The following is a 21628-nucleotide window of genomic DNA, read 5'->3' on the forward strand; positions in this document are numbered from 1 at the left end:
TCTGTTCTCATATCATTAACACACTAACCCCTACATTGTTTTAATATCATTTAATTTAATTGGTATTTTAGTAGGTTTTAAGAGAATCAATGTACCTGTAAATTAACGTGTTTAAAATCTTAGCAATTCAACTAAGCTTTAATAACAGCTGAGGATGTTCCTAAGTAGGAACAAAACATGTACTGTTGACAAATAAAAATTTGCTAAAAGGCAAATAAAAAAGTATCAAAACGGTGGAAGAATTTTTAACATTGTAAATCTCAGTGATTAGATTTTGATACGGAAAATGAAGCTGATTACTTGCAATGCTCTAACACCGCCAGGGTCGGAAAAGAACAAGAGTTGACCAAGGGAGATCAGATAGGATAGACAAGAGTGAGAAGCCTGGCACAAGTAGAAGCAGTGCCAGGACTCAGCTGAAGGCCCCGTGGTCGCCAACCCATGATCCCAACTTAAGAGCCCCTGGGGCCCCTTTTAATAATAATGTTATTTGCTTTACGTTCCACTAACTACTTTTACGGTTTTCGTGGACGCCGAGGTGCCGGAATTTAGTCCCTCAGAAATTTTTTATGTGTCAGTATAACTACCAACACGAGGCTGATGTATTTGAGCACCTTCAAATACCACCGGACTGAGCCAGGATCGAACCTGCCAAGTTGGGGTCAGAAGGCCAGTGCCTCAGCTGTCTGAGTCACTCAGCCTGGCAAGGGACCCCTTTTAGTCACCTCTTACAACAGGCAGGGAATACCGTGGGTGTTATTTTACTGCCCCCGCAAGATTAACACATATCATCATGTCAAATCATAATCAGAAAAGGACCTGCATATCTGTATCCTTACAAAGTTACTGTTGTGCATGCGTTAAAGCGTCGAGACGGACCTTTGCGTGTTGAGCATGTGGGAGATGTGCATGCGCAGATATGTGACAGCAAGTAATTGGTGCATCAATATCACGGCTTCCAGCATTTTGTGTGATGGGCAGTTCTCCTGTTCATTAAGAAGGGCCAATTCCCCGTCGATCTTATAAATATTTTCTGGAACATTTTATTTTGCCCCCCTGGTATTTTATCGAGTTTAAGGGCTGAAGAAGGCCTCTAATATTAGGAAGAAACATGTACCAATGAATATGCAATTTATAAATGTTAATATTAGAAGATTTTAAGAATCTGATTGGTGCTGAATAAGGTGGGATCAGAATCATTACTTTTCAAGGTTATTGTATGATATTGGTCTCAACACGAACAGCAAATGTGAGATTGATAAACTACAGTTGTAGTGTATTCACTCATTCAGTGGTGAAACTGGTATACTGGTGACACTGTGAGAGTACTTAGCTAGTTTTATTGAGATGTATGTATATCCTGCAGGTGCTACAAGTGGATCACGTGGGCCAGGGGGTGTTGCATTTGCCAGACCTGCTTCGGCTATCTTTGCTAATGGAGTTTCGTTCTATTCCTTGTCGGATCCACTTGCTCAAGCACCACCTAGTTTCAGGCCCAGACCTGGATATCCTTTAATGCTGATGAATAAATTCTCACAGTCGGGCTCGTTCCCCAGCTTCGTACAACCAGAGCCGGAGGAAGAATTAGCAGTACAGTCAACAACATACGATGCAATAACTGAGAGTAAGTAGGAGTGTGTGTATGTGTCAAACTGAGAGCACAAAAAGGAGAAAACCAGGGAGAAAAATAAAGACAATATTTCTTCTTAGTCTTCATTTCCCGTTTCCATTCTTCTGGGTCGAGTTGTGAATCAAGGACCTTCACAATTTTCTCTCTCTCCGCCACTCTCTTCCTCCAATATTTCTTCTACTTTTACTCATTTCTCTACACTCATTCACCTCTTTCGGGGCCTTCCAAGTTGTTTTCCTCCGATTATTTTCTCCATAAATATTCACTTTGGATCTCCATCCTCTCCATTCTCATCATATGCCCATACCTTTTCAGCTTTCTCAATCTTGTCTTACAGTTTGGGGAATCCAGTTCTCTCTCTCTCCCTGATTTCTACATTTCTGATTTTATCCCTTTGTGTCTTCCCAACTTTTCCTCTAAGTAATTTCACCTCAGCTGCTTGGATTTTGCTCTGATCATGTTTTGTTGTTGTCCATGTGCCAGTCAAAGTTGGTGTGTAATACAATGAGTGCAGAATTTTCTTGTTATTCTCTGGGACATTCCAGTTCCACAATATACCTCTCATACATTGGTAAAACCCACTGGCTCGTTGGATTCTCTTTCCAATATCTTTGTTTATTTTTGCATCTTCTGCAAGTATACTGCCCAAATATTGGAAGCTTTTCACAACTTCTAATGGTCTTCCGTTTACTTCAGTATTCCACCTTTCTTCTCTATTACCTCTCATCATCACTAATGTCTTCTCCAAACTTATTTTCATTCTATATTCTTCTATCTACTGATTCCATACAGTTACTTGTTCTTGTACTTCCATTTCATCTTATTCTCATATTACTATGTAATCCGCAAAGACAATATTTATTACTTTAAAAAGAGAAGGCTTGTAAGTTTGTTTATATATGGAGAATCATCTCTAAGAAATCAATCAACTAACTTCAGAAATTCTTTTACCATTAGAAAGATTATGTCTTGCAGATTATAACAGGCTATACAGGATGCATCGAAATTATGACAAAAAAATCAGGGATGCTCTTTCTATTATGTAAAGAACAAAGGTGAAATTTGCTTGGCAGAGAACATTTTTCATTTCAAGAAAATGAGGTTACTTTGTTTCTTCAGGGCGCATGATTCAAACTGACAAAGTTGCTGTATTTGCTGAGTCAGAGCTTAAGCGGCTTTATTTACAATCACTAGAAAAGCGGCTGGAATTGATAAGATTTTTTCCAGTTCTTGAATCAGGTAATCCTGGTGAGGATCCCATACTCTGGAACCATACTCTAGTTGGGGTCTTACCAGAGACTTATATGCCCTCTCCTTTACATCCTTACTACAACCCCTAAACATACTAATATACTAAAGACAATGGGTTGGAATATAGTACCATATCTGAAGTACTTATTTGATTATTGTTTGGTCAGAGGAGCTATACCAGATGAATGGAGAGTTGCTATAGTAGGCCCTGTGTATAAAGGAAAGGGTGATAGACATAAAGCTGAAAATTACAGGCCCGTAAGTTTGACATGCATTGTATGTAAGCTTTAGGAAGGCATTCTTTCTGATTATATTAGCCATGTTTGTGAAATGAATAACTGGTTTGATACAAGGCAGTTCAGTTTTAGGAAAGGTTATTCCACTGAAGCTCAACTTGTAGGATTCCAGCAAGATAGAGCAGATATCTTGGATTCAGGAGGTCAAATGGACTGTATCGCGATTTACCTGTCTAAAGCATTTGATAGGGTGGATCATGGGAAATTACTGGCAAAAATGAGTGCAATTGGACTAGACAAAAGAGTGACTGAATGGGTTGCTATATTTCTAGAAAATAGATCTCAGAGAATTAGAGTAGGTGAGCTTTATCTGACCCTGTAATAATTAAGAGGGGAAATCCTCAAGGCAGTATTATCGGACCTTTATGTTTTCTTATATATATAAATGATATGAGTAAAAGGGGTGGAATCAGAGGTAAGGCTTTTTGTGGATGATGTTATTATCTATAGAGAAATAAATAAGTTACAAGATTGTGAGCAACTGCAACGTGACCTCGAAAATGTTGTGAGATGGACAGCAGGCAATGGTATGTTGATAAATGGGGTTAAAAGTCAGGTTGTGAGTTTCACAAATAGGAAAAGTCCTCTCAGTTTTAATTATTGCATTGATGGGGTGAATGTTCCTTTTGGGGATCATTGTAAGTATCTAGGTGTTAATATAAGGAAAGATCTTCATTGGGGTAATCACATAAATGAGATTGTAAATAAAGGGTACAGATCTCTGCAAATGGTTATGAGGGTGTTTAGGGGTTGTAGTAAGGATGTAAAGGAGAGGGCATATTCTCTGGTAAGACCCCAACTAGAGTATGGTTCCAGTGTATAGGACCCTCAGCAGGATTACCTGATTCAAGAACTGGAAAAAATCCAAAGAAAAGCAGCTCGATTTGTTCTGGGTGATTTCCGACAAAAGAGTAGTGTTACAAAAATGTTGCAAAGTTTGGGCTGGGAAGAATTGAGAGAAAGAAGGAGAGCTGCTCGACTAAGTGGTATGTTCCAAGCTGTCAGCGGAGAGATGGCGTGGAATGACATTAGTAGATGAATAAGTTTGAGTGGCGATTATAAAAGTAGGAAAGATCACAATATGAAGATAAAGTTGGAATTCAAGAGGACAAACTGGAGCAAATATTCATTTATAGGAAGGGAAGTTAGGGATTGGAATAACTTACCAAGGGAGATGTTCAATAAATTTCCAATTTCTTTGAAATCATTTAGGAAAAGGCTAGGAAAACAACAGATAGGGAATCTGCCACCTGGGCGACTGACCCAAATGCAAATCAGTATTGATTGATTGATATGTGATTACTCCAATGAACATTTTTCCTTATATTAACACTGAGGTACTTACAGTGTTCCCCATGACGTACTGCCATCCCATCAACACAGTAATATAAACTCAGAGGACTTCCGCTATTGGTGAAACTTACAACCTGACTTTTCACCCTGTTAACCAGCATACTGTTGTCTGCTGTCGGTCTCACAACATTGTTTAGATCTTTTTGCAGTTGCTCACAATCCTGTAACTTATTTATTACTCCATACAGATAACCTTAATTATTACAAGATCAGATAATGAGTCACTTATTCTAATTCTCTGAGTTCTATTTTCAAGAAATTCAGCCACCCATTCAGTCGCATTTTTTTCTATTCTCTTACATGAACGTTGAAGTCCGTTATTGACACTCAAGGTAGATTTGAGGAAGTTTTCTGTACTTACCATTAAGCGGCATATTGGAGTGAATTAATTGAGACTTTTCATATGATATGGGGTATATAGTAGTAGTAGTAGTAGTAGTAGTAGTAGTAGTAGTAGTAGTAGTAGTAGTAGTAGTAGTAATTAAAAAGGCATTTTTGAGCGGCTCATTGCAAATTTTGGTCAACAGCAGTGATGACTGGTTGTATCTGAAGCTGGGTGTTGGACCAAAATTTTCAATGTAACATTTTTACATGAGAAGCTTGCAGAACTAACAAGAAAGTCTATTATTGTTAAGTAATGAACTACATTCCTATTAAAACTAAAATATATCTGGCAATTAAGAAACAGGGAATAAGAGGCTAATTAAACAATATATCTACAGTTATCCTTACTTCACTCGAATTGAAAATTTGGCCTCCTATTTTTCATTGATGCAAAATGTTGTTAATATTGTGTGTGGTCTGGTATGCCACACCCTAGTGGCATGGAATTACCATTCTGAGAGAGGAGAAAACAGGAATGAAGTCATTTCCACAGAGGTGCAACCTAACGGGGACATTTGGAGTTGTTTCTCGATAGGAAGCTTGCTAATCTCATGCAACACCCAAGCACCGATACTGACGAGTGTGCTTCCTGAGGCTAAGTACAGACTTAGGCTCGTTTCTGCTGAAATTACATTGCTGTTCACTTGGGAGTTGTTGTAGGAAAGCAAACACCCTGAGTTTGATTTGAAGCCAGCAGCGTTCACTGGTCCATCACGAAACATTAATACTTCAAATGACCAAAGATGGTTGATTTTAAAGTGCTTTAGAATATATGTTTATTAAACTAAAAAATTAGAAGAAGAAAAAAGGACAACAAATGAAGTGTGAAAGTTATTGGGAGTTGTGCAACACTGTAATAATACCATGCACTGCCCCTGGTTAACAGGCAAAGTCTGACAGCCAGTTTTAGTCTGGTCCCATTCTTGCTGCATACAAGGATATCTACTGAACTTCAGTGGTGATGGTGATTATTGTTTTATGAGGAAGTGTAGAAGCTAATATAGTAGTTAATTTTTATCCTGCGTGGTAGCATCGATGCCTCTTGCCGTTGCTTTCTCTATGTAGTGGTAGCTAGACTATGTTTTGAGTTGGAGCAGTTGGCAACTCGCTTCTTGCTATTAATATTTCCTGGAGTAACTGACCTTGCATTGATGGTGCTGCATGTGGTGGTTGGTTTGCAGTTGATCACAGCAAAGTAAGTGTGAGAACTCGAGTTGAGCTGTGCAGTCACACACTTCCTTACAGGTGCTGCTGGAGGAGCTCCTTCTGCTCTTTCATTAGCATCTCCGCTGTCTGCATATCACGGTAGTCGCCCGTCTGCACATCACGGCATTCACCCCTCGGCCAGTCGTCCTAACAGACCCCTTGCCACTTACTACCCAGGAGCTCCTCTCTACTTCGACCCCGTACCGGCACTAGATGATCTGCTAGAAGAGACTGATGATCTTGAAGAAGCCTCAACAGAAAGTAAGCCTGATCCCAGTCCCAACACGCTGACAACAGAACAATGGAAGAACCAGGAATTTAAGAGATGAACACAATTCAAATTTGTAAAATTATTAGTTGTTAAAATGCCAGTTATGTTGATTCTGCCGAGACTTTTCCTGCGTTGGTTTTAATGTTTGCTACTGAAGGAGTTCATCAATCAATCAATCAATCAATCAATCAATCAATCAATCCTGATCTGCATTTAGGGCAGTTGCCCAAATGGCATATTCCATATCCGTTGTTTTCCTAGCCTTTTCTTAAATGATTGCAAAGAAATTGGATACTTATTGAACATCTCCCTTGGTAAGCTATTCCAATCCCTAACTCCCCTTCCTATAAATGAATATTGGCACCAATTTGTCCTCTTGAATTACAACTTTATCTTCATATTGTGATCTTTCTGACTTTTAAAGACACCACTCAAACTTATTCGTCTACTGATATCATTTCATGCCATCTCTCCACTGACAGCTCAGAACATACCACTTGGATGAGCAGCTCATCTCCTTTCTCCCAAGTCTTCCCAGCCCAAACTTTGCAATACTTTTGTAACGTTACTCTTTTGTCGGAAATCACCCAGAACAAATCAAGCTGCTTTTCTTTGGATTTTGTCCAGTTCTTGAATCAAGTAATCCTGGAATACTGGAACCATACTCTAGTTGGGGTCTTACTAGAGACTTATATGCCCTCTCCTTTACATCCTTACTACAACCCCTAAATACCCTCATAACCATGTGCAGAGATCTGTACCCATTTTTACAATCATATTTATGTGATTATCCCAATGAAGATCTTTCCTTATATTAACACATAGATACTTACAATGATCCCCAAAAGGAACTTTCACCCCATCAATACAGTGATTAAAACTGAGAGGACTTTTCCTATTTGTGAAACTCACAACCTGACTTTTAAGCCCGTTTATGATCATGCCATTGCTTGCTGTCCATCTCACAACGTTATCGAGGTCATTTTGCAGTTGCTCACAATCTTGTAACTTCTTGTTTCAGACTATCATCCTCATGATCCGTATCGATGTGACATACAACTGAGAGAAATAAATCAATGATTCCACCTAATCAATACTATTTATTTCCCTTTGGCAAACTATAAACTGTCTAGTGATTAGACATCATCAGCTACATCTTGTTTACAAGAAGTAAGGACATATTCATCTCTTCTTAATCCTAAAAAGACATTTCAAAACCTTTAAAAAATTACCTTACTTCAAACTGAAGGAATGTGTTACCAAGAGAGGGGCTGGGAGGAGGGAGGGAGAAACTATTAAATTATGGTCTAAAAATGTTTTTCAAACATGATCCAGTGACATAAGAAGATAACAACTCATCACATTCCCAGAATATTTGAGACTCACGCTATCATGAGGGCTACTGAAATTTTCAAACTACACTGAATATGACATCAAAAGAATTTTCAGCTTTAAGCCATTTTAACTGTTAAAAACAATTGTCAAACCATAATTTGATAGGTCCACTCATCCTGCCCCCCCACCAACCCCTCAATAACACATTCTTTTACTTTGAATTAAGTTAATTATTTTTAAGGTTTTCAAATGTCTTTTTAGGATTAAGAAGAGATGAATATGTCCTTACTTCTTGTAAATAGTACACCTAAATAAGATGTAGCTGATAATGTGTAGTCACTAAGAAATACATGTACTACAGTTTTTAGTTTGACAAAGGGAAATAAATAGTATTGATTAGGAGAAATCTTTGATTTATTTCTCTCAACTGAAGTAGTTTATCGAGATTTTCAAACTTTGATAAACTTACAAACAAATGATGTGCTTCACTGTGTAAGAGACGCTTGTCATTTCATTTTTCCAAACAATCAGTACAATATATCTTTCAAAGTCCAGAAAATTGGTGCCAGTTTAAAATCTAGTTTAATAATCTCTTTGAATTGTTAGCTTTGCTTGTGTTCTGTAAAGCTTTGAGTAGAGGTACAGATACCATATCTGAGCGATGAGAAGTAGCTTGAGACAGGGGTGGTTCCCAGCTAGCTTCTAAGCAGCCTTGGTTAATTCCTGAGCAGCCAACTCCATGGTGTAGGGGTAGCATGCCTGGTTTGATTCCCAACCAGGTCAGGGCATGTTACCTAGATCCAAGGGCTGGTTCAAGATCCAATCAGCCTATGTAATTCCAATTGAGCATCTGATGGTGAGATGGCGGCTCCAGTCTAGAAAGCCAAGAATAAGAGCCGAGAGGATTCGTCGTGCCAACCATGCAAGTTGAGCAGCGGTTGCTTGGTAGGTATTGGCCCTTTGGGGATATTGCGCTATGGGGTTTGGGGGGGGAGGGGGTGTAAAATTTTCAGTCACAGTCAGTTAATTGTTGAAAGACACCAAGACGCTCAAGCAACATGATAAAGAAGTTCCAGGTCCTTCACAAGTACTTTATTTCTCTCTCGCTGCTATGTCTCTTTACTCCTTTGTTCCACTTTTCTTTTGTGCTGGTGCTGGTTTATCATTTCTTCCTGCTTTTGTTTCATTCAGTTGGGAAAGAGATATTACTTGTTATCTTCACACCCTGGAATCATTGACTCAATAATCCATTTCAACGAGATAAACTAATTAAAATATTTGTCCTTGGAGGAAACTGTGATTATGCTAATAATGCAGAAATTTCACTAAGAATAAAGAATTATGTTTATTCCTCACTAGATAGCTTGCCTTTCACTGTAAATACAGAACAGAAAATGACAAATGACATAGAAAGATTGATCATTTCCATTGGACCACAGAGGTTAAGGCTGTTACATCTTCCTTCTTTTACTAATTCTGACTATTCCCTTCTTTGAATAATTTCTGTCTTCACTGTGTTCATTCCTTTTGTCTGGAATTCCTAAAGTTCTGAACTGCAGTGTAGCCCTTTGGTTGACGATTACTGAGTGTCGTCTTTTGCTATAGTTTCTCCAATGGGTGGAGCTCTTCAGTCCAGTGGAATTCCCCTCCTTATAGGTGGGCAAGTCCCTTCGCCGTCAAACTCAGCATATCCTCGTCCTCCTGGTGCAGGAGGGTTTGCGGGTGGGCCACCAGGATTCTTCCCCTCAACAACCGTTCATCCACACTACCACACTACCAACAAACCAGCAAGCTCCACCACCCAAGTAGCCGAGAGTTCATCCATAAGTAAGTCTATTTATTTTCCATTACTTGCCCCACATCTACCTCAAAGGAGGAATAGAACAAATTATGTAGGACTTTCATGATCATTATCTGATCTTAGACCTGAAGCTTCTAAGGTATGTAGAATTATTTAGTTCTCCTTCCCAGTTGAACCACGTTGTTGAATGTTTTGAACAGACTGTAGTAATGGGACAATCAAATACAAAATAATCACTTATTTGATTATTTAATTTTATTTGATTATATTTCCCATTTGATTATTTATTAGAATGAATGATGCAATTGAATAGTTATTATTTTTCCATCCAATTATATTTTTGATTATTCATTCGAAGCTCCATTAGAGTGAATAAAGCAATCAAATAGTGAGTGTTTTTTCCATTTGATATTTTTCGATTATCCATCCGAAACTCCATTTAAAACAATGAGGCAATCGAATAGTGAATTTTTCCATTAGTAATTTTTCGATTATTCATTCGGAACTGTACTGTATTTGAATGAATGAGGCAATTGAACAGTGAATGCTTTCAAAATATTCGAATGAAAAGTGATGTTATTAAGACAGTTAATTCACTCATTTAGTTTCAACATTTGGAGATACGTTTGGAAAAAGGCGTAATTCTATTTTTTTAATAAGAATTCATCTAATCGCTTATTTCAATCGATTATCCATCCAACACACTTAAATATTCTATGTGATACAACTGAATGATATTTGAAACTCAATGGATTATTTTATATGATTATCTAAAATAATTGGATGGACGTTATTCGATTATTAAAAGTATTTGATTTTCCCATCACTACCTGGGAGACTGATTACCTCAGATAGAGTAGGAGTATTTCAGCCATCGTGACAAAGAAAACTGCAATGTATTTGAAACGTCAGCAAACTGTATAGAATGTTGAGAAAACAACAACACAGTTCAATCGAGAAGAAGAACTAAATCATTATCTGGTTATTTTTTAAAATATTTTGTTTAATAATACAGTCAAAACTGGTTGTAACGACTCCGAATGGACCACCAATTAATGGTCATTATAGGTGATAGTCGCACAAACCGCTTTCTGTTGTTGCTAAAAATGTCATATCTGTTAGTTTTAGGCTGCATACTTTCATGGTTAATCAACAGAATAAAGTTAAAACTTCAAAAAAGTATAAGTGAAATATGTATGTATTTGTGATACAGTATTTGTGAAGTTGGACTGAGAGGAATTTATCTTCTAATGTTTACACAGTGCGTACTGCAATAATATGTCAGCAAAATATAAAATAATAAGTGAGGAAACTGATCAATAACATCGCACACGGTCTCTCTGTCCTTCCAGATTGTAGAAATCGTTGAGTGTGATACACCCAGCTCCTTTCCAATCTGACGTTATTTCCCCCCATTTTGTAATTGCCTTATTAAATTATGTGTGACTTTTCTTCAATATTGAATATTTTCCCTTTCATTCGCAACATCTTCACAATGATGCTTGCCTCGTCCATTTAACGGATAGACTGATTTGAAATCTACAATTCACTCAACACAAGAGTTTGAAAATAAGCTTTAAGTTGTTGTTGTGAACAATCCCAAAACATGTTACGAACAAAAAGAAATTACTGGACATTATAGTTGGTTCATTTCTTCAAAAATATGATAACAAATTATGTGATTTTATACAATATGTCATGATAGGATGATAGGAAAACTTAAAACGGTCCACCTTTTCAATACAATACGGACAAAAATGAAATTCCTAGGTTTAAATGTCATGATAAGCGATGTCGTACTAACTGATTCTTTAAATACAGTGTTTATATAGGATTTGGATGGGATTGTTAAGTTACACAGTTATACGCAATACATCACTTAAAGCAATGTCGCAATAAACAGTTTCGACTGTTCTTGATAATAGAGATTCTCCCATTTTCACAAAGTGAAAACTTCTTTATGGTCTTTTTAAAACAGAGATCTTTGTAAATACTTTGAATTGTTCAAATGCATTTTTTAGTTGCAGTTGAATTTATACAGAGTGAACTGGAATTTCAAAAGAGACCTGAATATTTAACTGTAACATTCGTTACAGACAGATCTAGTAGAAGGCAGACTAAATTACGTTAGTCATGTCACATGTACATTCTACCACTCTACAATATTACATAGACAGATAAAAAGAACTATCAGAGCCCTTCGAAAGAATGATCTCTAATGAGTGATGATTAATTTGACCTGGATTTCTTAGAATAATATTAGATCTATAAAGAGTGGACATTCCTGGTTTTACATTCTTGTGTTGTCAGTGTGACGAGAGCATATTTAGAATTTTAGTTTTATTTTACTAAACTTAATTCTAAGCAGCAATAGAAATTAACTGCATGATCCATGCATACCAATATAAATATAGGGTGGTTAGAAACAATGTGAACTGGGTAGACCGATGTTTTCATGGCCCGTAATGTAGACATGATAATCTTTTAGGCTTTCACCATGTCAAAAAACAAGGCGAAATCTTTACGTTTTGCAGAGAACTTTGCTTTGCGTCTTCAGAAAAAATCTGATGTATTTATGAACAAAATGTCTCTAATAATGAAGTTTTGAATTTAGGAATGCTCTACCATTGGTCCATAGTAAGGGCTACTCTCATTCGTCACTTGATGGCTCACAGTGTGCAAGCCTCCTGAGCTCCAATTAAGATGCATCTTGTTCTATCGTATCCGTGTGCAAAGTAAACTGCAAGGTCATCAGATGAACCAGGGACGTATGCGGTAGAAGAAATAATAAATAGAATAAAAATAAAGTGCAATAAAAGACTCACAGGATAGAAGAATAGACATCCGTAGATACAGAGTGGGTTTCGGCCCTTGGGTTTCATCCCTTAAGAGGCCACGGCTTGTCCGTGGTCCAACAGCTCTGTACTCTGACCGGCCAACCGAGCAGAGGAAAGGTGGCCACGGCTCTACCGTGGCTCTACGCCTCTGCATTCGGTAGAAGGGCCTGGGACACAGTGCTGGACTTCACGCCTGGCCCCACCCGTCGGCTGTCCTGAGAATGGTTTTCCATTCTCCTGCACTAAGGCGAATGCAGGGACAGTTTGCAGTATAGGCCACGGCCGCCCACCCTCACCTTCTCCGCACATCTCCTTCACCGTAACAAATCCCCCGGCCTGAGAGACGGCGTCACCGTCTAAGAGGCTCACCTCCCCCTTCAGGAGAGGAACGAAAACATTTAGTAGTAGTAGTAGTTGTAGAAGAATAGAATAGAGTTGAAGATGGAAAGAAGTATGTAGCAGGAAAAAAAAAAAATTAGTGAGAGTCAGGCAGGTTCGCGGGGGAAGGGCTGGGGGTGGAAAGAAGGATGATGTACGACAAGGAGGTTGAAGGCACGGGAGTGAGAATAAGTAAGAACAGTGCAGTAACAGGTGTATACAGGTTATGAAAGTATGACCTATAGCACATAGTGAAACCATCTAGTGATAGTAGGAATTTGGAAAACACCGAAACTAAATAACAATGGTGAAAGGACAGGGAAAAGAGAGTGAAATGAAAAGAATCTCACATTGTTTTCTGACATGGCAAAAGCCCAAAAGTTTATTATGATGTCTTGGAAAAAATAATTCGATATCTCACCCGTTGTAATTTTATCAAGTGCTGAAGTTAGCCAATCACATTGCTTCACGGGCAAATTCAAATGGGCCTTGTGCGGCAGTATTGCTAAATCTGCACCTGGCTTAGACTGGCTTGAAATACATGCGGAGAAATCAGCATCAAATATAAACACACCATAGCATACTTGGTAAGACACAATCTTCTCAGCTTGGAGATCCGTGTTCATATCACTCCCATGGCAAAGTTTTCTTCTTCTATTGGTGCTCTCAAGCTGGTCTCAAGACATGTACAAATATAGCAAAGCGATTGGAATTCACCAGCAAAGCAACCTGATTGGCTAACTTCAGTAGTTGATAAAATGACAGCAGTGTGAGATAGTGAATTTGTTTTTCACTATATTTATCAGTATGACCTACTCTCTAATGCTCATACACCCAGTTCATGTTGATTATGACCACCCTGTAAATTTTTAAATGGAGATTTGTTGCATATCTGCAGGGTACTGCGTACCAGTTCTGTTAACACATTGACTGCTGATATAGTTTTCATACGTTTTTCTTCCTGATTGTAGGGAATCTTGAAGAGACTGGAACTTACGGCAGTCAAGTTTCACAGATGAGCAATAAGGACTTTGAAGATCAGTTTTTGTATTGGAAAGCACGCAAATTACCCACTCCTGGCACGGGGAGGTAGTGACGAAAAATAACGATATGGGACTCATCCGAGGCCCCGTGATCGGAATGAGTACACTTTAAATCCTTTAACAAGTATCCATTGGAAGGCAAGTCTGGTGCCAGCAGCCGCAGTAATTCCAGCTCCAATAGCGTATATTAAAGTTGTTGCAGTTAAAAAGCTCATAGTTGGATTTGTGTCCCACGCTGTCGGTTCATCGCTCGTCGGTGTCTAACTGGCATGGTTTGTGGGTCGTCCTGCCGGTGAGGCGAAAGCGCGCGGCCACCGTGGTTATCCGCGTGCGGTTGCTGCGCGCCGTAGGCGGTCCCCGATGAAATCCTACCGCGGTGCTCTTCATCGAGTGTCGAGCTGGGCCGGCACGTTTACTTTGAACAAATTAGAGTGCTTAAAGCAGGCCAGCTGCGCCGGAATACTGTGTGCATGGAATAACGGAATAGGACCACGGTTCTGTTTTGTTCGTTTTCGGAACCCGAGGTAATGATTAATAGGGATAGGCGGGGGCATTCATATTGCGACGTTAGAGGTGAAATTCTTGAATCGTCGCAAGACGCACCGAAGCGAAAGCATTTGCCAAGTATATATTTGTCCTCAAAAATACTTGTAAAATTATATGGTTCTACCAGGTTGACGAAAATATCTACCAGTTGGAGTAAATAGTAACAGGAAAGTGAAATTAGTGCAGAGATTATGATTTCATCAGTGGGGAACAACAAAGGAACTTTAAGTATATAGGTGGTTTCATGCAGAAAAATACGAGAAAGGATAAGGCAATAAGTGAATGGGAAAGACAAGCAGAAATATCCCTCAAATATGTTAGAAGATTGGTGTGGAGTAAAGGTGTCCCCTAAAACAGCAAAAGAGTGGTATACGAGACGTACTATATTACAGCAGTGTCATATACTTCAGTAAATTGAGTAATGAGAGTAAGAGAAAAAAGCAGGGCTGGTGAGTGAGATTAAATTTTTGAGTGGAATAGGAGTAATAAAAATGGATAAGATTTGAAATGAGAAAGTCACACAACCAGTGTAAATAGAGCCATTACAGGATAGGATAAAGGAATCAAGGCTTAGATAGTGCGGATACGTGAAGTGAAGGAAGATACTTGAGATGGGCGTGGAAGGCAGAGATCAAGATGGCTAAATGGAGGTGGTGAGAAGACAGAAGACGATGGAGAGGCTTATGTTCTAAACAGACCTGATCAGTGACTGGAAGATGTAGAAGATAAGATGATGATGATGATGATGATGATTCCGTCTATAAAGATCCTTCCATTAGCAGAATAGCACGATCAGTGAGGCTGAGGTGGTATGGATGAGGGCCCTCCAGAAATTTAATTTCCTTATTAATGACAAACAAACATAGTTACATGTAAAACTTTATCGGCATCCGATACAATATGATGGAGCTATTTTTTGATATAATCATCACCAGAATTGAGACCCTTGTCATATCATGGAATCAACTTTTGTATGACAGTGTCTTAGAAGTCTGCCACTTGGAAATGGAACCAGCGTGTGACATTTGTTTTCAGCTCTTCGTCCGTGTGAAAATGCTGACGGGAGGACAGGAATTTCTTGAGGTGCAAGAAAAGATGAAAATCGCTGGGAGTGGTGGTATGGTGGATAATCTCACACCTCCCAGCCGAACTCCAGCAGAACAGTTGCTGAGTGCTGAGCTGTATGTGGGAGAGCATTGCCAAGGATCAGCACAAAATCTGTACTGAGCATTCCACGCCTCTTGTTCTGAATGGCCCAACGCAATTTCCACAGACCAAACCTCGCAGGCAGTGGGAGAAAGAACACAACTGCCATTTTGAACCACTGCTGCTGTGCTACTGACACCGGCTGGTATATGATTGCTACATTGTACATCTGTCGCGCATGCTCATATTTCCTGGCTAAATACGTTTACAAAAAAAGAAATGGGGAAACTTAATTTCTGGATGGTCTATGTATTAAAAAAAAAAAAAAAAAAAACTATCTTTGGTGAAAGCAGAAAAACAAGAAGAAGAATGGATATAATGGGAAGTTGGAAGAATCAAATATTCTAAGAAAGGGCATGGGTGTAAGGACCTGGCAAACCCAATAGTGCCCAGAATAAGAATCGAACAAAGCAGATCGGATGGAAATGAAAACAGAGAGAAGCCTAGATCACTTCCTACAAGTGGCAAATCTCTCAATGGAAGAGTGATAAAACAATTCTTCTGTTATCAATGGCAGGTTTCAAGACTAGCTTGAACAGTAGTTGGACTTATCGTTTTAATTTATTTTGTAATGCTAAGAGTAGCAAAGAGCCCAAGACTTAGCATTCCTTGTACTGCTTGTTAAAAATAACCCCCCAACTTAGATTTTAAGGCAGCAAGATTGACAGGAAAAGCAAAGTTCCTGCAGATTGGTGTAACCCAAGAGAAGAGACCCATATCAATCTATGACCAGGCCATAACATTGCACTGAAACATTACCTCATGTCTTGGGTTCCTGTGCCTTCAGTGAAGCTCTTTGAAACACCTGACATCACAACATCAGGTTGCCCATAGCAAAGACGCTCCGTGAGACAGGATTTCTAGTGCATGAGGAAGTCCATGGCATCAGCGTAAATGGCAGGATGGACATGGTCGCCATTAAAGGGAAGAAAGAATATATATTAGACCCCATAGTAATATTTGAAACACACTCCGACCAACTAGATGAAGTAGACAGAGAAAAGAAGCATATCTACCTGCCTACAGTGCCATATTATAACAATAAATATGAGCTGGACGATGCAGAAGGGAGGGGTGCGAGAGGGATAGTCCCTAAGAAGACAAGATAGCTGATGAAGACCATCAACAACAGTTCGAAGGAGTTCATTGACTGGAGGCTAAAAGCGCTCAGGGGTTCTCTTTCAATACTCAGACACCACTTATATTCGCCACACTGAAACATAATTTACTTTAATTGTTTTATTTTTGAATGAATTTGTTTTCGTATATTCTTTGTCTTACGCAGCCTCCAAGTGGAAGAAGATTTTGAAAATAAAATATACCTTGGCCGTTATTGCAACTGGCGGAAGTATGGAGAAGACATATCATCGGATTGGGTTAATCAGCTGGATTTCAGCGTATGCATTTTGGTCAAGGGCAATCATAATACTCTTCAAGTATGTTAACAACTGTAACAAATTATGACGGATGAAAATTTATAACCAATATCACAAATGAGGAAATATTACTTACAATGTCTGTCAGTGACCGAGTATTGGATGGAACTTGCTGACCACATCCTACTCACTGTGCTGCCTGGTGGCTATTAAATGAACTGGTCACCCTATATATATAACGGAAGTATGATAGGAAAGACAAGGAAAGATGGTCTGAGGAACAAAGATGCGAGAAAAAAGGTTGGAATGGAAAACCTCAATGAGAGAATTGATAGGAGTAAACTAAGATAGTTTGGATATGTGAAGAGGATGAAGGAGGAAAGAATACCAAAACATGATGGAGATGTAGTTTCAGGGAAGGAGAGCAAGAGGAACAAGGTAGATTGATTCGATAAAGAGGAGTGCAAAAAGAAGAGACCTGGATTGGGACAAAATGGTGTAAGAGGAATGATGGAAGGAGATTGGAAGGTGAAGAAGTATCATAAATGCTCCGACCCAGCAGATGGATGAGGGGAAAGGAGGATGATGAATCACTCTAGCGTAAAATATATTTGCTATTTGTTTCACGTTGCACCGACACAGACAGGACTTATGGGAATAACCGGTACTGGGCGAGGAAGTTGGTAAAGGGGCTAATGCGCAAGATGGTCACTATACATTGGTCTTATGGGAAAAACCGGTACTGGGTGAGGAAGTTGGTAAAGGGGCTAATGCATAAGATGGGCGCTATACATTGGTCTTATAGGAATAATCGATACTGGGCGAGGAAGTTGGTAAACAGGCTAATGCGCAAGATGGTCACTATACATTGGTCTTATGGGAATAACCGATACTGGGAAGAAAGCGACCATGGCTTTAAATTAAAGTACAGCCCCTGCATTTGCCTGAAGTGAAAAATGGGTTCAAATCCACCATCTCTCGAATGGAAGCCAACCGATTAACAGCAACGTGATTTCAACCGCACAACCAAATTGTTGTTGGAAAAAGTAATGACAAAACACTGGTACTACCGTATTAGCAACAAATCTTCATTGGGATTATTATTGCTATTTTCATCATTAGTATATTATTTCTGAAGTTTATAATACAATCAGTTTTTCAACAATGATGCATGTAAATAAAATAATAAAGGCAGTACTCACAAATCAATTGTGACCAGTTGTGCAGAACAGGACCAAAAGTAGGATTTTTAATTTTTGTGGTTCTAAAATTGGCATAAGATACTGAGCATTTTCTTTTTTATATAAAGCTAATGCTTCTAGGTGCAATACTTCAAAAGATATCAATTACTGACTGTTGCCATTAATAAAACTGTATTTTGAGAAAATAATTACAGCTTTCACTTACTTTCTAACCAATTGTGCAGAATTGTCGTGACATCAAGTGGTGAAGAATCTAACTGCTTCATAACTTTGTCTGTTAAGAAAACCTGTAGGTAGTGCAAGAAGTCAAAACTTAGACATGCTATTTTTTACACCCTGGACATTTATTTTGTTCAATTCTGCTGTAAATTTTGCATTGGAAACTTTTGGTGCCTTTCTGTGCAATTGAGCACAATTATAATTCTGAGTTATGATTTATGGAATATATATTTGCTTAATGAATGAAAATTAAAATTAATATACTAATTATTTACAGAATTATTATTTCCAGAATAAGTTTGTTTATCTGTTAAGGTATTATAAGTTTATATCACCATATAAACATCCTGTTCTGTTGTGATACTTTAGGCGAGACTCTCCATTTAGTTAGCCTCAATGATCTGGAATGGTTGGCTGAGGCTTCCAATGGCACAGACAATGTGTCCATACCACTAGCAAATGGAACAGAAATCTTCAAGCTCGGCTTGTCTGAGGTGAGTACAACAGAAGGGTTCAATTTCTGATGAACAGGGACTGGCAAAAGTTTGCTATTCTATTAACTATTGGCATAGTCATTTTAGCATGCTCAGCATTCAGATATATGTCCGTTGGAGGATCGGCCATACTGAAAAAAAGAATTTGATATCTCACTCTGTTGTTATTTTATCACCTTCTGAAATTAGGCAATCAGACTGCTTTGCAGGCAAATTCAAATAGGCTTTGCAAGGCTATGTAGCTAAATCTATAACATGCCTGTCTGACAAACACTGATATCGAGATCACTATCTTTCTTTTCTATTTGCAAAATGGACAACGATTATTTTGACACCCAAATCTGAAACTCTGCCAGTCGTTCTATTTAAAATTTAGTGCCTTCACTTGCTCTTGACTTCCGTTAGCTGCCAATCGAATCGATGACAGACATGTTACCCGATGCTGAGGTCAAGGACAATTATGTTTAGTTTAGTTTGGAGTGAAGAGCTTCAATTCTAGGGATCTCAGGACAGATGGAAATACCAGCAAAATTTAAATGACATGATCTCTGAATTGGAAGATTTAGTAAGAATTTTATGAGACGCTAATTTTCATAAATTGATTGTATTCTTAGATAATAGACAAGGATGTCATTTTAACAAAATTGTAAATAGAATAGTATAGTTTTGGTGTTCTTATATGACATTTAGGATATATTTAATTTTAATTATGACATATTAGATTTCTGTTAAGAGGTGTTTGGTGTTTGATGTGTAATATTAAGTAAAGGGGTCCAAGAGAAAAATGGTAGTGAGAGAAAAAACCGCTGTAGCACTACAGTGTAGAAGGTGATAAAAAAGGTGATAAAAAATTCATTATACAACTCTTAAATACTGACAAGGCCAACTTTTCATTATCATCATCTTTTTTTTTTTTTTTTTTTTTTTTTTTTTTTTTTTTTTTTTTTTTTTTTTTTTTTTTGCTAGTTGCTTTATGTCGCACCGACACAGATAGGTCTTATGGCGACGATGGGACAGGAAAGGGCTAGGAGTGGGAAGTAAGCGGCCATGGCCTTAATTAAGGAACAGCCCCAGCATTTGCCTGGTGTGAAAATGGGAAACCATGGAAAATCATCTTCAGGGCTGCCAACAGTGGAGTACGAACCTACTATCTCCCGAATGCTGGATACTGGCCGCACTTAAGCGACTGCAGCTATCGAGATTCACAATGAAGTATTTCTTTATTTTCCACCTAGTCGATACAATGATTGCTTAAGGCAATTTTTAATGGTCAAAAATGGTACATGTTTTGTATATTATCAACATCTTCAGCCACATAACACTGTTTAGATGAAAAATATATAAAATTGACAAAGTAATGCTTTAGAGGAAGTGTCCTTAAAATTTTAAGGATGCTTCCTCTAAAGCATTACTTTGTCAATTTTATATATTTTTCATCTAAACAGTGTTATGTGGCTGAAGATGTTGATAATATACGAAACATGTACCACTTTTGACCATTAAAAATTGCCTTAAGCAATCATTGTATCGACTAGGTGGAAAATAAATAAATACTTAATTGTGAATCTATTGAAGTGCGATACGGACCATGAAGCTGATTTTATGTAATGCAGCTATCGAGCTCGGTACTTTTCATTATCAAAGGTATATTTATTGGAGTAGGTAAATCAAAATGTCGCACCCTCTTCCACCACTAACTTCTCCTATTTATCCTAATATGTGTTCCTTTCAATGCTCTACCTCTCTCTCGGTATGGCTAGATTTGAAACGTGCATTTTTTTTTTACTTACTTTCCAGCATTTTAAGATGCAAGTTTGTTTCTTCTTCGCAAGTCTGATTTTGCTAAGTAATTGTCTAATTTATTTGCAGAACAACATCCAGGGTGAAGAGTGCAGTTTTCCAGATGCTAGTCTGACTGGCACCAGCCACTGTCGTCATCTCTCGCATTGTGTACTGACCAGCATTGTCAGCGATGTTCATGAATACGCTAAATACTTCTGCCACATCGGAGAGTAAGTACTGCTTTACCAATGTAAAAATTTATACTACTTAATACCTGGCACACGCTGCTATGTCTCAATAAATAAAAGGGGATTTTTAAGTAATTCTACTTTATGCAATTTTTTATTAACATTTTTCTTAATTATTTTTGGTTGTTTCGTTATTTGTATTTTTCTTATTATACTTACTTGTAATTTCACTTACAAAAGAAAGAAATAATTACTGTAAATATGTTCTATTTTATAGATTCCTATGTTTATTAATTTGATCCAATTTTTTCTATTTGCTTACATAAGTGGCAATTTATTTGCATGATGAATTATATGAAAGTACATCTCGAACACAGCATGTTGGATTGCTATTTCCAAATAAACAGGCAATGTGTTGCCTAGTTACATGAATCATCTAGCAAGATATGTACTGTACTTCATAAAACATGGCGGCGAATTCCCATCCCAGACTATCATAATACAGAGCAAGTCACTGTCACCTTGCAACACTCTATCAATCAAGGTCGAGCAAAATCTTGGTGCGACTTTGTAATTGAATGAATTGCATAAAAAAAAAAATAATTTGTTGACTTTTCAAGAAATGCAAGATTTTTCCTGCACTACTGAGATGATTTGGAAGATTTTGGTACAAACTGCACCTTTTAACTCCCGCTGGTTTAAGAGCTTAAGTTTTGTGAAACATAGATAGAGTTTTATATATATAGATTAGTGATTACAGTATTTAACCCAATGGACTCTCATTAAAATACCCCTGCGTGTTACACTGACTCAGATTTAAATCCCAGTGG

General features: G+C 38.1%; 1 protein-coding gene across 13 annotated transcripts in view; it reads left to right on the plus strand.

Annotated features, from left to right (window-relative positions):
• The window catches only part of LOC136885272 (inter-alpha-trypsin inhibitor heavy chain H4), a 143361-nt gene that overhangs the window by 117986 nt on the left and 3747 nt on the right, over positions 1-21628 (plus strand). For 4 of the 13 annotated variants that reach the window (XM_067157770.2, XM_067157769.2, XM_067157772.2 and 1 more), the window contains 2 exons: positions 18704-18828; positions 20698-20840. In XM_067157770.2, the coding sequence (XP_067013871.2) occupies positions 18704-18828; positions 20698-20840 (268 nt within the window). Of the gene's footprint in view, positions 1-1366; positions 1625-6159; positions 6382-7412; positions 7653-9331; positions 9554-18703; positions 18829-20697; positions 20841-21628 lie in introns of those variants that run through there. The other 9 variants (XM_067157763.2, XM_067157765.2, XM_067157767.2 and 6 more) reach the window with 5 other exon arrangements.

The sequence above is a fragment of the Anabrus simplex genome, chromosome 14, assembly GCF_040414725.1.
Source record: "Anabrus simplex isolate iqAnaSimp1 chromosome 14, ASM4041472v1, whole genome shotgun sequence".
Lineage (NCBI taxonomy): Eukaryota > Metazoa > Arthropoda > Insecta > Orthoptera > Tettigoniidae > Anabrus > Anabrus simplex.